We start from the raw sequence: 24,574 nt of genomic DNA, 5'->3' as shown, positions 1-24,574 counted from the left end.
GCACTGTGGGTGGGGGACGTCCTGGGGGCCAGACCTAGGGTTGATGGAGAACAAAGATCGTGATAAACCGAAGAAAACCCTCCATGCAGTTTGTTTTGTTTTGGGTTTTTTTTAAAGAAAAAAAAAAAAAGCGAAGAAGATAACTTTGACCTAAACGATGAGCATAAATCGAGACGCAGGGTGGGAAGGCAGAGACCAGCCTCCCTGGGCAGCAGCGGTTCGCTTGTCCCGCGGGTGTAGAACACCTCGATCTCTTACCGCTGGCGCAAGGTGGGCGTTGTTGGTTAATCCCACTCCTGAATCTCCACCGGGAAGCCCCGGGACATGGGGACGGCAGCGGCCGCGGGGTAACACCTGCCGCCCCGCCCCTGTCCCTCCCACCGCCCGGCGGGGTCCCCGCGGGTGTCACCGCGGCGTCACTGCGCAGCTCGGCTCCTTCCGCTCCATCCCATCCCGCTCCGCTCCGCGCTGCCCGGCAGGTAGGTGGCCAAGCGGCCCCCGGGGCATCCGAAGGGGAAGGGGCGGGAACGGGACGAGAAGAGGGGATTTTTCCTCTCCCCTCACGGCGGGGTCTGCGCGGGGCGCTTCTCGGGCAGCCGGGGCTGGGGACTGCCGAACGGCTGGTTTGGGTGACAGGCTAGCGCAGTGCCGAGGTGGAGGCAAACGAAAGTGAAAGTACGCCTTGGGAGCTGGGTTTGGATATTTTTAGGGTTGCTGTTGGGCTTTCTTTAGCCTAGAGCTCGATAAGAGCGTCGCAAACCTGCCGGGTGTTTATCTGGCACGGGGGAAGCCGACGTTGATATTTTGCAATTCCTGTAGAAAGAGTGTGAAGATAAACAGATGGCCAGATGTGCAGGAAATACCAAATTTTGGCATAAACTCCTCCACGCAGTTAGGTCCGGAGGAGAAAAACATAAACCGAAAGTCCGGCTGCAAGCAAGCACAGAGCAGCTGGAATCTGAGCTGGGCGAGCAGGAAGGTTGCACATCATCCAGCGCTACTGCCACTGCCCTTGGGTGGGGCTTTGTGCCTGACCCGGCCCTAGCGCCCTTCACCCCTCTCCAAGGGCCTGATCGCGAGCATCTCCCCAAAATGCATCGCCGCTCAGTGTCAGCCCTGAAGCTGTGTCTGTTCTCCGCTCTGCTTCTGTCCCCGCCGGTCGGTATGTCACCTGCAGCTGCCAGAACTCCGGGCTCACTGCCCGTGCCTTTAGGGCCGCCCAGCCCTGGTGCCCCGCAGCCTTTGGCAGGGCTGACGCCTTTCAGGGACATGGGGTTTGTGCCCTGAGGACGGGCAGGTTGCTGAGAGCTGTCTGAATGTCCCTGAGCAGATACTGCCAATGTCCTCTGTGCAGGATGTGGGTAGAGGAACAGAAGGAATGCTGTAGGAGGGAGAACCCTGGTGTGTGCTGGGTTTGTGAGACTGAAGGACTTTTGCAGTCCTACCAGCACATACCAACTTCAGATCTGCCGGGAAAAAGAATTTAAAAATGCTGCCTTTGAAGTTAGCATGATAAGAAAGGTTGGAATATACAATTATAGGGAAAAAATCCCCTGCTTTTTCAACATGACTGTTTGGTTTTTTTGTTGTTTGTTTGTTTTTAAGAGGTGCATTGACAATGTTATTCTTTAAGTTCCTGTAAGTAGATACATCCAGTTTAATCCAGTCTTTACTGTGTGAATCACACGAGGTTAGACAAGGTGTTTGAAGAATGTTTCCCAGGGTCCTTATCAACTGTTTCATTTTTCAGCTATGACCATGGAGAACCTGTCTAATGCCAACAGCAGATTTGCACTTAATCTGCTCAGAAGGTTTAATGAGGCCAACCCTAAACAAAATGTCTTCTTTTCTCCTGTTGGTGTCTCTGCTGCTCTGGCCATGGTCCTTTTGGGGGCCAAAGGTGATACAGAAGCCCAGATGTTGAAGGTTAGTTAAAAAAAAAAAAAAGGTCATTAATTTTATGTTTTGTTTACATTAAAAATGGTTGTGTTTTAGAGGAGGGAAGATGAAATGAGAGTATTTTTATGTGCTCAGGACAAGATTTCTTCCACGCACACTGAGTCTTCCTCAGACTCTGCAGTTAGTTACCCTCTGCCTACCCTGCTCCAGAGCCCTCTGTCTATATTTTCTATGGCCTTGTTGCTCATTTAATTTCACTTGTTAATTCTTGAAGGAGGAAACTAATTGCATTAGTCAATCTCCTTTAAAATTGGTTGTAATTTCCAGCTGCAAGGCTTTATGCGTTTTCATGAGACATTTTGACAAACTATTGTGTTGTAACACAAGATCACCAGTGGAAAGCTCATTGTCAACAATTCTGTGAGTTTTGCAATAAACACAGTCGCAATCTATAGTTTTATATCTAAAGTGTAACAACTATGATGATACATGGTGACACTACCTAAGTATCAATCTCTTACTAACAACCAGGGACTTGGATATCTCAAAGGATATCTGCATGGTTATCCTTACCATAGCCTTAGGTTAGGCAGGATAATATAAAAAAAACTCCTTACAAATTACAAAATGGTGCACATAGAGGTGTGCCAGTTTCTCCTGAAACCTCTGGTGTGGAAGGGACTCATTCACTGTTATTTTTGCACCCTCGTTAGGCTAACGCCTGTAAAAGGGCATATGAGTATCCTCATTGAAGTCATCATTATGTATTTGCCTATGAATAATTTCACCTTTGTATTCTGGACTTTAGGAGGAACTGCTTTATACTGTTAAGTGTTGCTGTGCTTACTCAATAAAATTACTTTCCCACTACTTGTTCAAACAGACTTTGAACATATTTCATGTAATCAGACTGACAGCCCCACCTAGGATAAACCTACCGACAGCAGGAATCATTCAAAAGGATCTTGGGGAGAAAATAAATGTGTTTCAACCCAGTCACCCTCAACAGGGCATGTTCATGTACCATAGTCCTTCACTTCTGAACACACTGCTAATTAAGGAGGCAGTGATCAGTAACTGTCAAGAGCTGTTTGCAAGCACACAGGAATTTGTTTCCGGGATCATAACTCTGTTGTAATTTGCCACTGTGATGGTCTTGCTCAGCCATTCATCTGTACAGCATGGCTTGCACTGAGGTGGTGAGCAAGGCCTGACCGAAAACCCACTGAGAGAAAGTGAAGACTTGCCTTTGAATCCAATGATTGCTTCAGAGCAGTCTTTCATGCTGGGAAATTAATGGTTTAAATTTGAATGTGAATATCCCTGCTTTGGTCTAGCCTTCCCTGTCCGTGAGGTCTGGCAGCTTCTGCTCTCATATCTATAAGCCTTGACCAGCCAGCTTGCCTCTGGAAAAGGAGGTACTGGTAAAGAGAAATTGCAACAATGCATTTGATTTCTAAGGAAAAAAAAAATATATAGTTGTATTTTCATAAAATTATAAAAGATAATTGCTCTAAGTTTTCCTTATGCATCACCTGTGCACTAGTGGTGATTGTATATTCTGAAAAGCAAGGTTCCCTTGAGCCATAGGGGGAACCAAGAAAGCAAAAGAGTCTCCATGGCATAACCTCTCTTTTTAATTCCTCACCTGGTAATGAGTTCCTGGGTCCAGTGGCCCATGGAGGAGAGGCCCACAGAAATGCAGACAGGACCTGGGGTTGTGATCAACTTCAGCTGTGACTCTGTATAAACCAGGAGCACAATACAAGTGGCTGACATGTGCAGCATAGCACCAAGGGACAGTTTGATTCATTCTCTGAGATTTACAAAAGTCTCTAAGCAGCTTCCAGACTTTTCCTTCAGCCTACCTACTGGATCCTGCCCTGCTGCATCAGAGCTCCTCTACAGAGACACCAGATGTTCTTTTAAGGAAGTATTAAGAGCAGCTAGTTCACTTCTGTTGTTTCAGACGCTTCATCTTGACAAAGTTGAAGATGTTCATTCGAGATTCCAGGCTCTGACAATGGATATAAACAGAAGCAATGCTCCCTATCTCTTACGGCTTGCCAGTCGGCTCTTTGGAGAGAAGTCGTACAGCTTTCTGCCGGTACAGTGGTGCACATCACCAGGGCACCTGGGGGGAAAATGCAGCTATTTGAGTATTTATGAAGTAGAACTATTTCCAGGCATATTTCTAAACATGATTGGACAGTTGACAAAAGTATCACATACTTGCCATGTGCATTTCTATAGCTGTGGGCATCTGTGCATCTCACCTGAAGGGTTTTGTACAGCAAAACCTTTTCATTGCTTGTTCACTTCTGCTCTTCTTGGGCTGAAGAGTTCGTCTATGTTCTTAATTCACAGTAACTGTCATAACATTTCCCTCTGTTGCAACCAGTTTTTTAGGTTGCAGCCAATTCTGTTCCTGTTGCAATCAGCTTTTCAGGATTTTCATCAGAGTAGTACTACATTACTTATATGTTTTTGAAAGTACTATTTATTTGGGAGGGGATATCCAGTATGTTTCAACAACATGCCTCTTCACCAGTGAATTAGAACTTTCTGTGCACCTAGGTTGATATTTTTGTCCCTCTTCAGCTATTTTGGAGAGTTTTGTTTTATCCCAGCTAAGCTTGAGCCTTTTCAAGAGAATGATAGGTAAATATTGCAACACCTGCAGTAAGCACCCCATCAGCTCTAGACAGGGCTGGTGTACTATAAGGCTTACGCTAACTGTGGGGGAAAAGCCTGCCAACCTCAGAACCCCCTTAGGCAACACACTGTTAGAGCCCCACCTCAGAGCAGGTGACAATCTGAGTACACCTTATCTACCTGATAATTAGATGTTTTCTTATCTGCATGTAGTGAAAGATATTCTTATCATTCCAAAATCTAGGATTTCCTGACTAATACACGGAAATTATATGGAGCTGATTTGGCTACAGTTGATTTTCTTCAGGATTGTGATAAAGCCAGGAAAGAAATTAACCAGTGGGTTGAAGAGAAAACTGAAGGTAAACAACTTTTTCATTAATAACTGACATTGTTTCATGTCTTGGGAGCAGGAATGGGCTTTGTTCTCTGCTGTCTTTAGAACAGGTTTATTCTGCCCTGGGATATTCATTTGATGCATGGACAGAACCAGAAATTATTAAAGCAAGACATTTAAACAGTTCCACAAGTCCCTGAGAGTCTTCCATTTTGTTTTTGTGTTCAGGCTATGGGTGCAGGAGAGATGCCAAAACATGGAGCTGTATTCATGAGTTGGAGAATTTGTTTTAGTCAGTCCTGGTCCATATTGTATATATATATATTTCTAAATTCAGTATCCCTAATGTAGGTGTTCTCTATTTCTTGTATGATGAGTAGATGAGTCACATGTGACAGTTTAAACTAACAATATTACATTTCATCAAATAACTCTATATCAAGAGTTATAGCAGCCTGTCCTATTAAAAAGTATGGAGAAGTAGAGAGGTACTGAAATACATGTTATTACAGGAATGTATTAGTTTAATATTTGTGGTATTTCTATGGCATCAGTTTCTCTATATGTTTTATATGCCATCAACTTACTACGAGATTTTGTTGTGACTTTGCTTTTTCTGCCACCTCTGAAGGCAAAATCCCCAATCTGCTGTCTGAAGACTCAGTTGATAGCATGACCAAGCTAGTACTGGTGAATGCTATTTATTTCAAAGCGAACTGGGCAGAGAAATTTCAAGAAGCTGACACCACTGATGCGCCATTTCGGTTAAATAAGGTAATACAGATGTGTCTTGGTAGGATGTATGTAATGGAGAGGTTAAATAATATAGGTGGTAAAGTGAACCTTTGCTTACAGACAAAATAGTTAAGGAATACAAAGAAATTTATAAATATTTTAATTGTTTTTATGGATTTTAGTATTTCTCTGTATTCAGCAAGCTATTTGTTGTCTCACTTACTGGAACAGTATCAGAGACAGTTCTCATCTATGCATTAGGGCTTAGTAGAGTTTCTGTCTGCAGCCAATCAGCAGCTATGAACTGTGTGACTGCAGGTAAGCAGTATTAAAATGACAGAACATTTTTATTAAGCCCCATCTTCTTGTTCTCTATTCTGCTTATGGTAAAAACTTTACAAGTTACTGTATGCAGTCATCTGCTTTATGCTAAACAGAATTGATCTTTGTTGACTTAACATGGTAACTTTTGGGTCTTGAGCAATACAAAGGTACAGCAATTTGAAGAATTTTTTTTCAGTTTTTGTGAGGACTGTGCTATAGAAGCCAAAGGAGAAGCAAATATAATCCAAACTCATTATTTCTTCAGATGAAACTGAAGTGGGCAGTCAGGAACTTGACAAAGGCAGTTTTATAATCATCTCATAAAATGGAGGGAAAGTGTTTGCAAAAATGCAATTTTAACTTACTTGCTTCCTATCAGTTCTTTAAATGAGCATTTCCTTCACTGTTACTTTTGGTGCCTTTTATCCATCCAGCGCGAACGAAAGACAGTGAAAATGATGTACCAGAAAAATAAATTTAATTTTGGATACATCCCCGAAGAGAAGATCCGAGTTTTAGAGCTGCCTTATGATGGAAGAGAACTTAGTATGATCATCCTGTTACCTGATGACATTGAAGATGACTCCACTGGACTGCAAAAGGTGACCCATCTAAGCTAACACAGTTGTTCAATGCTCTTAAGCTCAGCCATTCAAAACTAAAGCCTTAAGGAACCCATGTTCTCAGAGCACCCTATCTATCAACTGTATTTTTATGCAACTCTCTACTAGTACAGCCATAAAGAATAAATGGATGTACTGCATCAGGAAGAGGCGCTCTGATTTTGTAGCTTGTGTCTTCTGGCTTGCTGAAATGAACCATGATGGAGACTGAAAACAGAGTTAACTGTTAAAATTAATTTGCCTTGACTTTTTTGTTTTAAATGACAGAACCCGTCTTTCAGTAGCTTTGAAAGTCTTTGTTTTCTTAACCATGAAGTAGTGAGACTGTTTTCTGTTAAATGGCCAGCTTCTTTGAGCTCTCTGATTAGGATTTTTGTACGTGTTTTTAATTAGGTAATTCCATTTAAGTAGGTTGAATAGTAAGAAGACTGGGTTGTTATCAGTGCATGTTTTTCCCTTCTGTACATTGCAGCAAGAAGCAAATGTCTGCATTACTTTGTAAAATAAAAACTGCACTGACTCCTCTTAATTTTAATAATTTTTTGATCTCTATTTAGCTATCAAAGATATGGGTATGTTCATTTTTGTACAGCTGCTTTACCATTGTATAATGTTCTATAGATAAAGCCTCATAAATATTCCTGAAAGTGAAATACTACACTAGTGATAAGTAATTATCTCTGTCTTTTTAATTCTAGGTAGAAAAGCAGCTTACCTTAGAGAAGCTCTGGGAATGGACACATCCAGAGCACCTGTATTCCACCGATGTTCAGGTCCACTTGCCAAAGTTTAAGCTGGAAGAAAGCTATGACCTTAAATCAGATCTATCTGCTATGGGCTTGTTGGATCTATTTGCCAGTGGCAAGGCTGACTTGTCGGGAATGTCAGGGGCACGTGACCTCTTTGTCTCTGCAATTGTCCACAAGGCTTTTGTGGAAGTGAACGAGGAAGGCACTGAAGCTGCAGCTGCCACTGCAGCTGGCATTGCTCTGCTCTGCATGCCCATTGTAGAGGAGTTCAATGCTGATCATCCTTTCCTTTTCTTTATTCGCCACAACCCAACACAAAGCATACTTTTCTTGGGCAGATATGCTTCCCCATGAGAGAAAACCTAGCATTCACAGCAGTTCCTGCTGTTAATGAAAGCTTTGCTTTGAACGAGTTAATCCTCCTGTCTTAAGTTCCTAGTAATTTGACTGATTCTGCCTTTCTCATTAAAACAATCCCAGAGAAACCAAGGAGTAATTTCATTTTTTTTCTTGAGATTGACATAATCTATAATTAAGCAAGGAAAATCTTGACTGTAGGCACAAGAAATCTTTTGGAATTGGAGTAGAAATAGAAATACTCTTGAAAGTAATGTGTGTCTATTAAAGCACAAGATCACCTTTTATGCATATTCACATGTGTTTTTCTGCATCAACAGCCCCCCTTTGTAATAACCAGTCACTCCTTAATAATCTGGTCACTCCTTATGCATGTCTACTAAAATGTTCTTGCAAAGCTATTCCTCCCCTAAAATCTTGCTTTACAAAAACACTGTAATAAAATCATTCTAGGCACCAAAAGGCATGTCTCGAACAGCTGAGTTTACCCAGTTCCGTCGTGAAATAGAAGGTCATAGATAACATTTGTTTAGAGACATCTATTAATAGAGACAGGATTAAGCTATTTAAATGAAAGTAGCCCCCTGCAGTCATTAGCAATTAGCAATTAGAAAAATTGCATCACACCTTTTGAATAAGAAGGAGAAGAAATGAGTAAAACTTTAGGTGATCTGTTTAAAGACCATTTAAAAAATTTACGGACTGGTGACGTTTTAGTTATTGAAAACATGAAAACGTTTCAGGGATTAGAGGTTTTAGGTGCCTTTTCAAGAGTTCAGAAGCTGTCAATATGACATTAGATTCTAGCCAGAACCTATGTCATCCTCAAAAGATACTTCAGCTTCCCAGAGAATGACTGGGTATAATTTGCAAGAAATATCTGATGTTTCTCTTTATGTACAAGGATTCTACATTTACTGAGCTGACTTGCACTACCTCTTTATACACAAACCTCTGGTACTGTACCACAGCCTTATTCCTCAGAGACAATGTAATTACATAGTGTTGTGTTCTGTGGTTATTTTTGAGGTTATTTGCTTGTATCCTGGGTACTGTAATATATACCTGTATAACCTCAGCTCTAAATGGGGCACAATAATTTGTATCATTACAAACTGTATTTTAATCTTGTCTTTAAGCAACAAATAAAAATCTTTTTCTCAAACTTTTGTTTAAAATGGCAATTTTTTTCATGCAATTTGGCATTTCAGAGTACCAAAACAACAGTCTGAAGACTGGCTCCAAAGAAAACCACTGGCACAGCAGGTGTGACCAGCTGTCTGAAGTCATTCAGAGTAGGTGAAATCACTGGAGACCAAATTACTCAATAGAAGAGATGATTGCATGAACCAGCAGCTTCCCCTGGAAGTGTGAGCTGAGCTGCTCGCCCCCACAGGGAACGGGGGAGTCACAGTTTCATCAAATGGCACAAGCATTTGCTCTGCAATACCCAGTTGCAAAGGCTCTGGTAGGTTTGCAAAGGAGAGCTTCTATTGCAGCCTGCTGGTGTGATTGCAATCCTTTCTGCACTGAGTGCTTTGAAAACCCAATGCCTTGCAAACAAAAAGTACTAGCACAAAAACCATGCAAAAATTTGGAATGCTTTGACATTGTGTTTGTTAGTTCTGGGGTTCTGGGCCTTGTCTTCAGCATTTTAGCAAAAAAAGCTGCTGCTGACATAGGTGGGGTTTGCCAATGCAAGGCTCAAAAACTCCATTTTAATTACATCCTTATCTTTATTTGCACAAACTCAGTCAATGCATGCAAGATACATGACTGAAGGCTTTTAGGGCAGCAATTACCAAGAAATCAGAAGAAAGATAATAAACCCTTGTGTAATTGTACAAATCAGCGTAGCTTTATGAGAAGACTGATGTCTGTCTGTATTTATTGTGTTGGTATCAGCATTCAGTAACTGAAATATTACACTGAGACAAGGTTGGTTTTTTAACATACAGGATGAACAAAACAAAGTCTCAGCAATAAGAATCTCAATAAAATCAGCTTCACATTCAACCATTTTAAAAAAACCCCAGCAAGCCTGCTGACAAATATTCCCCTCCCAAAATTCATGTCCTGCAATAAGATGGTCATGTTTTTCCTTAATAATCCTTGGGTTTTTTTCCCTGTGCTCTTGTCAGAACAAGTGACTGACAAGGGCTGACTCCAACAAGAGAAAACTGACATGCAATCTGTATCCACATTTCTAAAAAATAGAAATAAAAAATAGCACTGCTTCGACTACCTCGGATTTTGTTTGTAGAACTATGGAATGAACACAGGCCTTACTGAGTTCAAAGCAGGGTAATTCTGAGTACAAGGTGTTTTAACTGAGGAAAAAGGTAGAAAACATAATTTTAATGAGTTAAAGATATAATGTGCAAGATGAGACTCTGTCACATCAGAAGTCTCAATATAAAATCAGAAGTTTAGCCTTAGCTAAGTAGCAGTCATTAATCTATACACAACACATAAAAAAGTACTGTGTCCAAAATCTTTGGTTTATATTAACCCTGAGGAATGCAACATTAAAAAGACAGCCTGACTGCAGTTTAACTTCCTAGCAGGGAAATGGTAAATTCTTGAACACCTTGAGTACTTGAGGACCCTGTTCAAAACCAATTTACGATTTGCTGGTTTGAAAAGATAACATTTGGAAATTCTTCCAGTGGAGATGGGGATCACAGTAATTGGATTTCACCCTCCATTTTGGCCTCTCCTAAGCAGACCAGGCTTTACTACAAGACAAAATGCTGAGAAATATTTTCTCACTGTGCTGTGATGAGTAATCCAGACTTTGTACTGTTGCTAACAGACTTCTTAGGAAAGCCCTTTGGTTTTGGTAATTTAAACAGGAAAACCAGTGCCACCCACGACGAATTGTCTGCTTTTTGTCTGATTCATACAGCTGAAATTGCTCATCTTAGGAAGTACCTATCGTAGTGTGGATAAGGAGGACAGTTATCTCTGGATTTTGCGTCACCTTATACTAGAGATAAATTTACACAGGTAAGTTAATTCAGTGCATGTTTGGTGATACTTTTGCTGTTAAATGTATTTAAATGTCTATATATGACCAAGACCCCCGTAAAGTACGTAAACCTGATCAAGTCTTGGAGATGGATGTTTGTCTTGATTTATTATGGTTTATTACAGAAATAACATGAGTCCAGCTCTCCTGCATCTATTGAGATGAAAAGGTACAACTAAAATCAAAACCTCACTTTTGGTTTGTTTTGTTTTTGGGGTTTTTGCTTATTTGTTTCTGGCTCTGGTTTGTTTTTTTTCTGTAGTGAACTGTCAGAGTAGTTCTGTAGTTCTGTCATATTATCTTGTGGTACCATCTAAATGCACCTTGTTAGCCACATTCATTAAGAGGCCTACGCAATCCCAGCCTACTTAGTAACAATAAAAGACAAAAACCACAGCCAAAATCCTGGAGAACACAGCCTGTCTGGAAACATGCTGAACGTGCAGAGTGGCTGCTGGCAATTCAGATAATGAACTCATCACAGCAGCCAGAAAATGTATCTTAAGGACAGACAGGATATCAAACAATCAGCTTGTATAAACACTTTTAAGTAATTTCATGGAAAATGCTAGGCATTCATTTTGGCCAAGAGCTTTTCTCTCAACATGAGAGAAAATGCTCACAGAAAAGGGAAAAAAATGCAGTCCAGAGGTTAAACTGAGGGTTTAAACTCTTTGTGCATGGAAAACAGGACAAGAAAAATAAAATACAAACAACAATTTCACATTTATATTTAGTATAAAAGCCTGGACACCTCCTTGCCAGCTGCATCATCTGAATTTTTACCTGTGAGAGTCAAACAAACTAAATTATGGAAACAATATTTATTAGGTAATTTTCTAAAAAACCCGTGCAATGGAACTCATTTGGGGCATTATTTGATATTTCTGTTGTGGCTATCCATATCTTTGACACGGGTATGTTATTACTGGGAGAAACAACTTACATCAGTACAATTTGTTTCTCAAGGTATTGAATTGCCCAACATGGGCTACAGCATAGCCTTTCTCTTGATCAGTGTTACTTCTTAGTGGGACAATTTACAGAAGAGAAAAAATGATCATGGCATGGTGGATTTTGATGGTCTTCCTTACAGTGGAAACAAGTGTTGCCTGATGGGATCCAAATCCCATCCCAAATTTTCTAGTGCCACTGCAATATTTGTTAGTTAAAGCTCTATACTCTGAAGGTCAATAAATACACCACTATACCGGCACACAATTCATAACCATTCTTGCCCCTCAGTGAACTTCTGGGGGTAAACACCAGGTAGTCAAATGCCAGAAAACAAAGAAATGTGCTTTTTGATTTCGTTCTTTCATCTTGCGCTTTTGATGGCTTCATTAGGAGACTGGCTCCTGCTTGTTAAAAGCAGCATTGCCAATCCTGTGGGGAGACTGCATACATCATCCTGGGAGGAAATGGATGTTTTTGCCTTCGGTCTGTTTTGGAGGGATGGGAGATGGTGTGGGGTGAAGTGACCATCTGTGAGTGCATCTGGTCCTGATGGACTTTTTAATGGATCACAGAGTTCTTCAAACAGTGGAGATGACCCTCTTTAAGGGAATATAAAAAAGATGCACATCAGCAGCAGGGAGAGAGCAGGAAGCAGTTGCTCTGTTTCCAGTGCTGCTAATTACCACAGAGAGGAAGGGAAAAGGCAAATAATACTTTGCTAGAAGAGCAGCCATGAGGCACAATGGTTTTGAAACATTAACTTCTTGTTGTCACTACTCTGATAGCCCATTAGACAGCACTGTCTGACAGATCTGAGCTGAGTGGCAGATCTCTGCCTCCACGAAGGCTGAGGAATGAAGAACCACCTCTGAATCCTGTGCTGCCCTCTGAAGGTGAGCATATCCTGCTCAGATTTACTTCAGCACTGGAAGAGACCACACCTTGCCTAATTCCTCCAACTGCATTTCAGAGAACCATCAGGAAGAAAATACTTATCTAATTAATTACCCCCTTAATTCATGCAACAAGAAAGTTCCAAGCAAACAACAACAAAGTGAATTGCGTTAAAAAGAAAAGCATGCAAATTCACACAAATGAAGCTTGTTGAAATACTTGCTCATCTCTAGAACACTTTGATCAAAGCATTCAAAAACTACACTTATTTGAGGTAGGAGAACATAGAAATGTTTAAAGAATATGACTAAAACCCTCTAACAGTACACAGTCACGCAAAAGGTGAAATTTCTGAAATATATCAGTTACACCATGATCTTTGGCTTGAGTCTTCCATCATGAAGAACTTCATATGAAGGGAATCTCACAACAAAATTAATCTCCAATACAAGGTTATATATCCAAAACTTTTATATCGAGGCCAAGGGTCAGCAATCTGTTTTGAAAATTAAGAGCAATAAGCAGAATAAAGTTGGCTTCTGGGCTTGGCACTGCATCCTCAGCCCACAGAAGACCTCCTGGCTTATGAACATTACTCTGAATGAACTCCAGATGTGCAGCTGTGGCAACCCTTCTGATCTAAGCCCCACACAGCACCAAATACTTCTGCTGTCAAGAAATAACCACCTGCAATTGGTGTGCTTCAGAGAGCTGACCTGCAGGTGGCTGGGTTGGACCACAGCTGGAGAGAGGCTCAAAGAGCTCAGTATTGCTCCAATGGCCATTTTCATCATTATTCAACTTACAAAATGAATTAAACTTGCTCTGAAAAATAGGAATAATAAAATTAAAGGGATATCAAACTTTCAAAACCACACTGCTGTCATAGGAGTACTTCAACAAATGCATAGACACTATTTTTAACAGCTTTATTGTTTTAATAACTGTTGTACAAAATTGGTCTCTGTAACATCATTAAGAGCAAAAATTACTCTGTAATTATATTTTGTTTACAGTATTTTAACAGAGGGGGTACAACTTACTATTTTTCTGGAAAATAAAATTATCAAAATGAAATATACACTGATTTTAAAAAACAGCACAATAATACAAGCAGCATAATAATATTTTTTGTCTGACAACAAGAGCCAGAAATACAAGTCTCTTGTTTGTTCTCACTGCCAAATAAGGATGAAGCTTATTTTTGCATTTCTACACTGTCTAACTGCAATTCTTTACAAAATACCTTCAGAACAACAGCAGAACACCAGAAATATAAAAAAGTATCTGGAAGGCTTGGTGGTTTAATCCTTTCAATCACAGTAACAGACAGCTGACTCTGCAAGGAGAATTTCTATCCCAGTAGAAATGTATGAGTCATAAAATCAAAACCCATTCAGAGCACAGTGGTCACGTTTTTCGTTCCTTGAAGAAGTCTGTTCCTTTCAGCTCTTCTGGTAGATAGTCCTGCTCCACAGGTTCCTTGTACATGGGGTTGTATTTGTAGCCTTTTCCATAGCCCAAGTTCTTCATGAGCCTTGTTGGGGCATTTCTCAGGTGCAGAGGAACAGGTGGCAGTGGTCCTGTGTGCATCCTCAGGCATTCCTTGACATTGCCATATGCCCTGTACACCTCTATGGACTTTGGGGCTCTAGCAAAATACACTACACACTGTGCTAGAATCACCTGCAAACAAGCAAACAAAAAATGTTAAATGACTTCTTTTAAGCTCTTTGGGAAAAGGTCTGTTAGGTTGTTTGTACACCATGGCAGGGATTATGTTTTTAAACTGAACTCTGCCTGCTACTATAATACGAATACCATTCTTTAACAACAACACAGATTCATGATTTTCACTGCTAAAATATAATAGCTACTTTATCTGTAATAGAAAAAAAATGGACTGAGAAAAATGATACATGTTCACATATCACATTTTAACACTAAATACAAAGTGACTTCTATTTTAAATTCTAACATCTATTTTAAGAACTATGATGTTCTCTTCTTAAAGAAGGGGCATGCAGAATGAACAAGTAACTAAGTTTGCCCCGTCCTCCCAGTCTGTTTCTCTTTATAGCTACAGATAGGTTTTACAGATTGTAGGACTTTCAAATCAGTGAGTTAATGAAGCCTTTACCTCACATTCTGGCATTCCAATGAAGTGACAGCCTTGATAAGCAGCAACTGCTTGGGTTAAAGCCAGAGGATCTGCCAGTCCTACAGAAAGGGATCAAACAAAAGCAGGCTAAAGTCAATTTGCTTTACTTAATGTATCTCTCTCTTTTTTAAAATTTTAAAAAAAATTTTTTTCCTCTCCTGTAAGGTATCCATGCACATTTCAGAGTTGCTTTCTCAGATATTAGAATTTCTGATACAAGACCATATCACACGTAAGACACACTCCCTCTATCCACAAGCCTTCCTTCTTCTGTACCCTTCCTCCCCAGAAAAAAAAAAAGGTCTAAGTCATGGGTATGATTTACAGACTGAATCTGCTGCCACACAGTGGCAGGCTGAGCAGTAGCTGACCACATATGATTCTCCTACTTTTTGAAATTGATAGAGAAATGGGGCAATATTCCCATACAGCCATAGCTTCCTCAGATCTTCTAGCTCTTCACCCATCACACATCTGCTAAAAGTGTTGCTGGATCTGCTACTCTGGATGAGTCAATCAAGATGCCCTACAACTAGGGAGTCAGCTATCAAACCTGAGGTTTGCAGGTCAGGGTAGGCATTCATGTGCCAGACTCCTTAGAAAATCAGACATCCCTGAAATGCATACTCTCTGTGGCACAAGTTTACTGATGACCTACAACCAGCAGGGTTGAATAGAATCCATATGTATACACACCAAACCTGACCTCAGAAACATTTGTCCTTCCAGAAATAGGTAATCATCACAATAACACCTCATCACCTCATGCAGGTCTCTGCCTGCATATACACAGTTTTTGGTTGTTTTTTTCAAAAGCCAACTTTTAGAAACCAGAGAAGTCTGGCAGATCTGTATTCATCGTACTATTACAGTGTGAAATACTGCAAATACTGACCTATATCTTCACTTGCAAACCTCACCAGCCTCCTTGCCACATAGAGTGGATCCTCACCGCCCTCAAGCATTCGAGCAAGCCAGTAAAGGGAGGCATTCTCATCTGAGCCTCTCATAGACTTGTGCAGGGCAGAGATGCAGTTGTAATGTTCTTCTCCTGTTTACAATGGGGGAGAAATTACACACAAAGCTATTAGGAGGAAATGAAGTGAAATGCATTTAAGGGAATAGAATGCATTTTACCAGAACACATCAGTAACCATAAGCTGCTTTTTCAAGTGCTTTTTACATATAAGTGGTTACAACATTCATTAATGTTTTCAGTGCCTTCATGGTTTTCCATGTGAATCATTCCATAACTTCCTAAGGGAAACAGAGACATGGTGGATGAAAAAGAAGCTGATTTTTGTTTTTAAACATTGCAAGGCAAACAATTTGGGTTTTGTACACTGACAGTCTTTCCTTCAAAACGAAAAAAAACCTCAACCCACATATTTTAAAAAATCAGGAAGAAAACTCTAAATAAATAGCTCCTAATTGCCAAAGAGTAAAGTATGAGTGCACTCAAACAACTGACCATTGCTTTTGGATACACACAGAGCTCTGAGAGGACAACACAAGAATCAGAGAAACCCAGTGTTATACAGTAGTGACATTTTGGAAAAAAGAAATTTCACATCAACTAAGATTTGAAAATAAAATGTGCAGTAAAACATGAGTTTGATGTGTTATATAGGGGTGAGAAAAAAGGAAATGTTGTGAATATACAATGATGGAATATTATACAATTTGGAGAAAACAGAATTTCAGTGCACAACTCTGGAAAACCCCTAAGAAATGCTGAGTTCAATTGTGGACACAGCACTACTGCAACAACACACTAAATAATTAGTGGGAAGACTGAAAGAATTACAAGGATTTTTTTTTTGTAATATTAAAGTTTAATATATGATTAGATATGGACTCCAATGAGAAACAAAGCTATTACACAGATTTTCTAGGGCTACACTCAAAAATAGGATGTCAGTACTAAAAACACTGAATGAGACCCTGCTTACAATTTTCCTCTGTGCAGCTGCTTTTGATTCTTGTGCATGTCTTTTAATCGAACTTGTAAGAGAATTTTGCTGCAATATTGTTAAACTTTCCATGTTATCTTCACTTTTTGTTTTTTCAAGTGCCTGGCATTCCTTGGCTCACAGCTAAGTATGTATTATAAATGCAACTGGCTGCATGCACAGCCATCTGTTAATATTCCTCTTCTTCCTAAGGCTGAAAGGATTTACATCCTGAGGGCCATCTCAGAACACACCAGTCACTCGTAGGCCCTGAAAAATAAAAGGGCTGCATGTGTGAGCTTGAAAACCAAAATCAACACACTGCTACATTTGGCTCCTTTCATAGCCAGCAAGACCTCCACCTCCCAGGCCCATTCCCTGCATCTCTGCTCCTGCTGGAGTGTGATTCTGTGGGGAATCCAACACGCTGCCGGCAGCACAGGCAGTCAGACAGCTATTTTTGCTAGGGCTCCACACAAAGAGCCCTGGTATGCAGCCCTTACTCGAGCCAACACAAACAGCATATCTGTGCTCCATCACAACACTTGAGTCAGTAGTAATAAACCCAAGCAGCTGAACTCACATCATCCTCTTGCAAGAGGCGTCTCTTGGTCTCTTAAAAGTAAGGAAGATGGTCCTTAAATATCTCCAGAGGTTGCACTCGCCCAGATTTTTCTGCTGGAGTGCTTTTATATGCTGTTTGAGCTACTGTAAGTTGCCATACATGGGGACACCAGCTGGAGAGGCAGAAGAAATCCAGTGGATAGGATGGGTCTAGATGTATATACTAGCAGGGAACTTCAGACTTTAGGCTGAGAAAGGGTTTAATTTTCTCCTTTTATTTCCTTCCTTGCGAAGTTGATGTTGGTGGCAGAGCCACAATGACAATACTTATACATCAGACTTGCAGTTTTAATTAAAAGCAAAATACAGTGATGTGCATTGGAGAGTGGTCTTACATTTCTGTCTAAAAAATACAGTTTATAGACAGCCTGAAATATCAGAACTAGTTTAAAGAAAAAATTAGAACTTTTAGTAACCTTTATTTATTAGCTCTCTCAGTCTGGTTAGCCAATATACATATTTTGGTCTTATCAATTCAGTTGAGAGACAGACACATACCAGCTTATGTATTTCTGCTGTTCTGCATCCCAGATGGCTCTTGAAATCAAAACTATAAAGAGTTTCTGGAATCAAAATGTATTTGCTCTATGCAGTTTCCACAAAGGCAAAGACCTTTCTGAAACAAGATACTACACAAGGGGCTTTGTGCAGGAGGTTTTCTAGTCTCTAACACAGGGATCCATAAATCTTGTTGATAAATGTTCATAAATTGCTTTATGAGGCCATGAGGAGTTTTCAGGCTAGTTTAAGATGCTGATTTATCTAAAGTTGCATTAGTAGAAGGTAGGGTAAAGGTCTAATTCACTGACCATAACTGATATTTGGGGTTCTTAAACAATCCCTGTTCACAAGCTAGTGGCAAATGTAAAATCCGTCCCTATCTCAAATTATTTTCTATCTTAGCCAAACGTAAACATCAACTGCTCATCAATAAAGGACAGAAGAAAGCCTTGGAAGTAAGACCAGAGCAACAGCATGGATAAAAAGACTTATCCTTCTGATCCAGCAGTGAAAAACTAAGCTGGAAAAAAACATTATGGTGTGAGTGTGGTGGTTTAACACCAGCTGGGAATTCAACTCCAAATAAGCCATTCCCCTACCTCAGCAATGATGTGCATCGTATGGAATAGCAACTTAGCCCTGCCCACGTGGCTCTAAGCTCTGAGAGCAAACTCTGGACAGTTTCTGGAAAAGAGACACCTTCTCTTTTCTTCTCCAGATAAGGAAAAGGGGAAACTGTGCTCCAGATTGCAGAAAAAATAACTTCAGCATAAAACATTCCCAGTCTTTACCATAGCTGAAGTTATGTTACCATACAGACAGTGAAATTACTGACATTTATCTTATTTAATCAGTGTTAGCAGAGAGATACAATATGTAAAAAGAAGGGGAGGCAATAAAACTCGATCTAAAAAGTCCAGTCACTGCCCATCTTCAGGTAAACTTTAATTAGTTTGGTTGCTGCATCATTTTCTCCAAGAATCAAAATTTTAACAACTGCAATTAAAAGCTACAATATGGTTAGTTTGTTTCCTCTCATTGCAAGGGCTGCAGGTGACTGCTGGCAGTGAAATTTGAATGAAGTTGTTTCTTTGTCCTTCCTGCTAAAATGCATAAACTATCTGAATTAATTAAACTAACTAAAGACCTTTTCTCTACATGTCTGCACATAGATCAAAACAGCAGCCTAACAACTGGATGATGAATGATTTCTTTCATGGATTAGTTGATGAAAGTACAGGAAAGAATGCTCAACTACATCTATTTGGCAAATTTTGCAGAAGAGAACAAACAAATTATGTAAAATAAAAATTTCATATTTGCACAACTCTGAACAACAATCAATTATTTAGTGCTTTCTACATGAAGATGCTGCATTCAAATATATGTTGCTACCACCATGATTAGACCCTCCGCTTCGTAAGGCTGAGGCATTTTATTTCAGAGGATTGTAGATCCCACCAGCACAGCTCTGATTCAAAATGTATTAGCTAAAACATGATACCAAAAAAACCCCCATCTTCATTTATACAGTAGCTCCCATCCAGAAGTCCTTTGTATTTAAAAGGACAAACAGCTACCTCTGTTATGGACAAAAGTGGTCAACTAGGAGTCAACAGTCAATGGTCAACACAGACTATTCCACATAAGATAGAAATTCTGTAAAGGTGTATACTTGGGCAACCTGCTACTGTGACAATATCTGTGTCAGGCTCTTTGGCATTCATACCACCCAGAAAAACAGAATTTTCACTGCTCTCACCACTCTAAAATCTCTGACCAAAAAACCCCACAGTAACTCACAACAAGGATTTTGGCAACAGAGAATGGCCTGACACATTCTACCCAGACTTGATGCAAGCCCCAGGAAGAGCCACTCTGTGCCATCTCTGCCAGTGCCAGAAGGTGTAGGAGGGCTGGGAGCAATGGGCACAGCCAAGAGTTCTGTGTGACAGTGGCCACAAGGCGACAGCAAACACACAAGGGACCCACACAGTACAAGAGACTCGCATCAGTGAACTGGTCAGATTTTCCGCTTCCTTCTAATCATGACCTCTTCCTGCAACAGACCCCATAAAATTTTTCTCCCTCCCTCTGCCTACCCTCGACTTCTCAGCTGCCATTAGATCAGTATCTGCCCAGCTGCCTTTTTCCTGACAGTGAGTCATCATTACTTCTTTGTAGCAAGAGGCTGCAAGCAGGCATATGTTACAACCAAACACAAGAAACCTCTCATCACAGGTTCTGAACAGTGGTAGTTAACAAAACATATCAGGAACAGTGGCAAAAAAAAAAGTCCTTTCTCCAAATACTGCTTGGCATACTAATTTCATACTATTCTGCAGTCACTCAAGCACTGCTGAAGAACTGGTATATGCGTTCAAGAGGATTCACCTCATCTCTGATACTGCCTGATTTTTAACCCTCTAACATAAAATGGTTTAGTGGCCAACTACTGTGATACCTAAGACTGCCAAGTCACAAATTTAGCAAGAGTGGTTATCACACTAAGAGGCCTTAAGTGCAATTAGATTTATGTGGCCTGCCCTACGCAAGCTACAGAATTCATTACCTTAAAAAGCAACTCTAAAAATAAAGCTAACTGCTCAGGTTTTGACATAACATATTGCTGTGAATGTGAGCACTTCCAAGACTTTCAGAGGAGTAGAACTAAAATGGAAGACATCCAACCCTCCAAGAAAAATGTCCTCATTAAATTCTTCTGCCTCTTTACATTGAAACCCTTATAGAAGACAGTATTGCAATAATGCTAAGTAACAAATAATATCACCATGCAACTGTTTTCAGGACAGCAAATAGGTCTTCCTTCAGTTAAGCTACACTTCCTAGTTGCTATGAGGAAACACTGTTTAGAAGGAATTTCCTGCTGAACTACATTGTAGAGGGAAAGTAAATTTTAGGACAAACCACCGTTTCAGTAGAGCAGTAAGCAGGATAAAGGGGGAAGAAAGAGAAGTCAGAGAGGTTATCACATCTTGAGAACCTTCACCTCAGAAACTGCATCAGGTACTCACCTGCTCGGTCATACAGGATGTGAGATCGCTGGAGACCCTCCTTTACATGCTCTTCTGTTACCAGAATGCCATTTGCACAATCACCTTTGGTAGTATTCAAAGGAGTTGTCTTTCCTGCTGCTACTCTGGCCTGAACTGCCAACTGGAGTCCGTTCAGCCCAGTCCTGGCATCCCCGTCACAAAGATAGGCAAGCGTGTTCAGAGCTTTCTCCTCTATGTACACTGGCAATCTGCAAGGGAACAACACACCCTTAGCCCCAACACACTCTTCTTGCCTATCGTGCTGGAGATGATGTTTCTTTACAAAGTTTCTTGAGAAACAGCTGGGTTTAAGATTTGTCTTAACTCATCCTGCAGAGCCAGAGGCAAACCCTCTTCCTCCTGCTCCAATGTCTGTTAAATGCAATTGCACATGAAAAATGTAGGACAAGTCTCACCTATTTAACCCCCTTATTTTTCCTCACCTCCTTAAGTTCAGTGAAAACCAGGGTTAAATTTTTTTGCCAGAGCCCAATTCTGACCCAGGCAGCTGAACTTCACAAGGTTTTAGTCCATCAGCATTTCAGAGCTAGCACTTCAAATTCTTTGTTGGAAGAACAGTGAAAAGGTAGGAAGCTATCCAAATGCAGGTGAGAGAATATAGTGAGTTATAAAGTAATTAGCATAAGGTTTTGAACTACCTACCAACAGTAAGAGCTGCTATCAGCTGAAAGCAACAACTGGAAGGACTGTTTACATCGTAAAATATATGTGCCCTATACTTTTTTTTGTATTACAATTTAGTCACCGGGGTACAAAATGTATTTTACTAGAAAGAAACTGCATCCCAACACATGCCCCCAACTCATCTTGCCATCCACTGTCCTGTGTGTGCCAGAACTATACAAACACATTCCAGTGAAATCAGAATCTAAATGAACGAGTCACTGAAATTAGCTCAGTTGGTTGGAGCATGGTGCTCATACAAGGTTCTGGGTTCAATCCCTGTATGGGACATTCACTGAAGAGTTGGACTTGTGGGTCCCTTCCTGCTCAGAATATTCAGTGATTCTGTGAAGGTGGGAAGATCTGACAAACGTGACAGCAGGATCTCCTAAGGGATTCACATGGGTCCATGAAAAATCTGTGAGAACCACAAAGTCCTCAAGTTTTGTCTCTAGGTTTTCACCTGCTGGGCTGCAGTCCCCACTATTGGGGCACATCCAAACCAGTTCACCTCTGCATGTTTCACAGGCACCCTGTTGAGGATTCAACCCTCAAACCTTAAGTTATGTAGACAAGGTAACATCTAAGGTGTTGCCAGGCAGAGGGAGAGGGTATAACTGATCTGATTTGTAAACAGCAGCTAATGGAGTTAAAGCATGGCATTAAGTAACACCTAACTGAGCCATTTCAAGTAGCTGGACTGTAAATCAAGAGTGACATGTATCAGCAGGGATTAGCACATAGAGCTTGGTGTGAGAAGCCATTTCTTATGAAGCTCTTGTGTGTCAAATAATTAAGGATTCACAACAGCCCTGCACTTCATTTACCAAAAGATGTGTTGCTGCTATTACCAGTGGCGTACAAAAAGGCAACGCCAGCGTTCCCAGAAACACGTGCTCACTGATTTTCATTACTTGCCTTCTCTTCCTTCTTGCAAACCCACTTTGCACTTGTCACACAAAAGAAAAAGACTATAGGTCCTGGAAGACTTTAAACAGTTAACATTTGAGCTCTCTCATGGCCACATATAAAAAGGAAAAACTAGTAGAGCTGCAATCTTAATCAACCACTGCAAGTGAAAGCTGACAAATGTCTTCTGGGGGAAAACCAATGCTGCACAGAGTAGACAGTAGGAATCACAACTTGGGAAAAATAAATCTATATACAAATGCATCTCATCATGACTTTTTTCCATCTCCTTATTTCTCACGTATTTGATAAATCTAGGAAAAAAAAAAAGAACACACACATTAAATGGCACTTTTGCCAGGGTGTTTCAAACATCATCTTTGAACAAGGAGGCAGAACAATACAACAGCACAGGGATTTATTCACTCAATTATCTCAAGCATCAAATCAGAGAGCAACGTTCACCTCTCAGCACTACAGTTGGGCACCAGATTTTTCATAAGCAACTTAAAAAGCCAGCAAGAAAGGCAAAAGCTCTTTTTAAAAAAAACAGTAGCACTACACACAGACATCCTGCTGCTAATACCTCCTCCAACAGGAACAGCCCCTAACATAAGGTGCGCTGAGCTTCTCATACACCAGCAGGGCATACTTGAGCGAAGGTTTCTCCTGCAAGGACTAAGCTCTTTGCCAGCTGTTTGCAGAGAAGAACACCCTGTGCTTGAGGCCTCCTCACACTGATACCACAACTGCAGGCAGTGACTGCAAGTGGAAGGGAAGCATTGAGAGCACTGAAAGGCAGGTACTACCACAGAAGAAGCTAAGTACAGTCTGTCCCAAGAAAAGTTGAGGCCTCAGAGAACTTTTTCATTTATTTGCTAATTTAAAGCTGGACAAGAAAGCTGAGTTGTATTCCTGTCTCTTCAGTTGCACTATAGGACTCTAAGTGACCTGTTGACTCAAAACAAGCAATTCATATTACAGAAATTGAAAGAAATATTAATGAGAAAGTATGAAAAATCTGGTTACAAGCAAAGGTCTTGTGCATTTCCATGGTGAAGTTCCAGTTGCAAATAATGGTAATAGCAATTCCAATTCAAATAATGTATGATGTATTAGACTGATCCAGTCAATGCCTACAACAACATGACATGCAGGACATGATAAAGAACAAGAATGAATGGAGATAACTTCCACATACAAGCTGTTTGCACAGCTTATTGATGAGAGTCACTGATTGGAAATAACAAAATGCTTCCCTGTTGCATAATCTCAGCTCCATGCACACTCAGTATTTCAAAATAATAAAATGTTATACTCAGACTAACTGAATTCAGATTTTTTTCTGGGCAATTAAAATCCTAAATTCCATTTTCTGATGATTTAACTTCACTAGACAGGAGTCTTATTTCAAAATTAGGATGGTAATTATTCCAATAGCTTGGTTTCCAAAAACCACTTGCTGTATTTTATGCTTTTAAGCCTATCCTGTCTTCAGAAGCTCAAGTGCCCTACTCCCTTCCACTTCACCCAACTTCTGCACCCATCAGAACTGCAAGGCAGAATAACTGCCACGCTTTCTGACTTCTTTCCAAGCTCCTGATCCTCTTGCAGATGGGCAATCCCATATTTTATTCAACTTCCAAAATTAACACTGAACTGCCACTAGATGCCAATGGTCAACGTTGGTACCTTGTAACCAATGATACTTGGAGACAAAAACATAAACAAGCCAAAAGGGACGTGCTGGGATGCATCACTCACTGGGCTGAAGGTGATATACTAGCTCAAGGAATGGAAAACTACCACTACAGGATAATAAATCCTTCTTCCAGTTCCTCTTTATCTCCATTCCCTCGAGACAGTTTGTGCCAACATGAAATGTATGATGAGTTACCCATTAAACCCATACAACACTGCAGCATTTGATGTAATGACAAGAGAGTGTAAGCAACATCAGGGAGTAAATAAAGGGAAGCCCAAGCAAGGACAACCTGTATGATCAAAGTTTTAAAAAATAACTGAGCAAAGCATGAGATAAAGTACCCACTCCTTCTTTCCCATATAAATTAGTACTTTCTTACTTTCTCAGTGCAATTATTCTCAATACATTCACTCCTTGACAG

At 40.5% G+C, this 24,574-nt stretch overlaps 2 protein-coding genes across 9 annotated transcripts in view; one reads left to right on the top strand and one right to left on the bottom strand.

The window, feature by feature from the left end:
• The first annotated feature begins 331 nt into the window (after positions 1 to 331).
• On the top strand, positions 332 to 8,837 carry LOC146441590 (leukocyte elastase inhibitor-like). Of its 2 annotated transcripts, none has more exons than XM_085052029.1 (7): positions 332 to 479; positions 1,751 to 1,926; positions 3,869 to 4,006; positions 4,799 to 4,916; positions 5,523 to 5,665; positions 6,385 to 6,552; positions 7,272 to 8,837. In XM_085052029.1, the coding sequence occupies exons 2-7, from the start codon at positions 1,753 to 1,755 to the stop codon at positions 7,674 to 7,676; spliced, it is 1,146 nt and encodes a 381-aa protein (XP_084908155.1). In that variant the 5' UTR covers positions 332 to 479; positions 1,751 to 1,752; the 3' UTR covers positions 7,677 to 8,837. The 2 variants fall into 2 exon arrangements, with proteins under 2 accessions (XP_084908155.1, XP_084908156.1); XM_085052030.1 differs by lacking the exon at positions 332 to 479 and adding an exon at positions 930 to 1,162.
• Positions 8,838 to 8,851: 14 nt separating this feature from the next.
• WRNIP1 (WRN helicase interacting protein 1) overlaps positions 8,852 to 24,574 on the bottom strand; it is a 29,857-nt gene continuing 14,134 nt past the window's right edge. The window contains exons 4-10 of one of the 7 annotated variants that reach the window (XR_014849977.1): positions 20,835 to 21,064; positions 15,618 to 15,773; positions 14,702 to 14,781; positions 13,808 to 14,247; positions 13,246 to 13,386; positions 10,782 to 10,863; positions 8,856 to 10,009 (exon numbers count right to left, since the gene is read on the bottom strand). Coding sequence is in view for 2 of the 7 variants with exons in the window: in XM_085052025.1 (XP_084908151.1) it covers positions 13,972 to 14,247; positions 14,702 to 14,781; positions 15,618 to 15,773; positions 20,835 to 21,064 (742 nt within the window). In the remaining 5 variants the exon portion in view is untranslated. Of the gene's footprint in view, positions 10,864 to 10,954; positions 13,387 to 13,478; positions 14,248 to 14,701; positions 14,782 to 15,617; positions 15,774 to 20,834; positions 21,065 to 24,574 lie in introns of those variants that run through there. The other 6 variants (XR_014849975.1, XR_014849978.1, XR_014849979.1 and 3 more) reach the window with 6 other exon arrangements.

Source organism: Lichenostomus cassidix, chromosome 2 (genome assembly GCF_008360975.1).
Source record: "Lichenostomus cassidix isolate B80296 chromosome 2, HeHo_3.0, whole genome shotgun sequence".
Lineage (NCBI taxonomy): Eukaryota > Metazoa > Chordata > Aves > Passeriformes > Meliphagidae > Lichenostomus > Lichenostomus cassidix.
Note: the sequence above shows the minus strand (reverse complement) of the source record. Positions and strands in the feature narration are given on the sequence as shown.

What these genes read in the sequence shown, in the direction of transcription:
- LOC146441590 (XM_085052030.1), top strand. Translation starts at nt 1,093, where the DNA reads ATGCATCGCCGCTCAGTGTCAGCCCTGAAGCTGTGTCTGTTCTCCGCT. An exon ending in GCTTCTGTCCCCGCCGGTCG is followed by an intron (nt 1,163 to 1,750) that starts GTATGTCACCTG and finishes TTCATTTTTCAG; the next exon opens with CTATGACCATGGAGAACCTG. An exon ending in ACTCCACTGGACTGCAAAAG is followed by an intron (nt 6,553 to 7,271) that starts GTGACCCATCTA and finishes TTTTAATTCTAG; the next exon opens with GTAGAAAAGCAGCTTACCTT.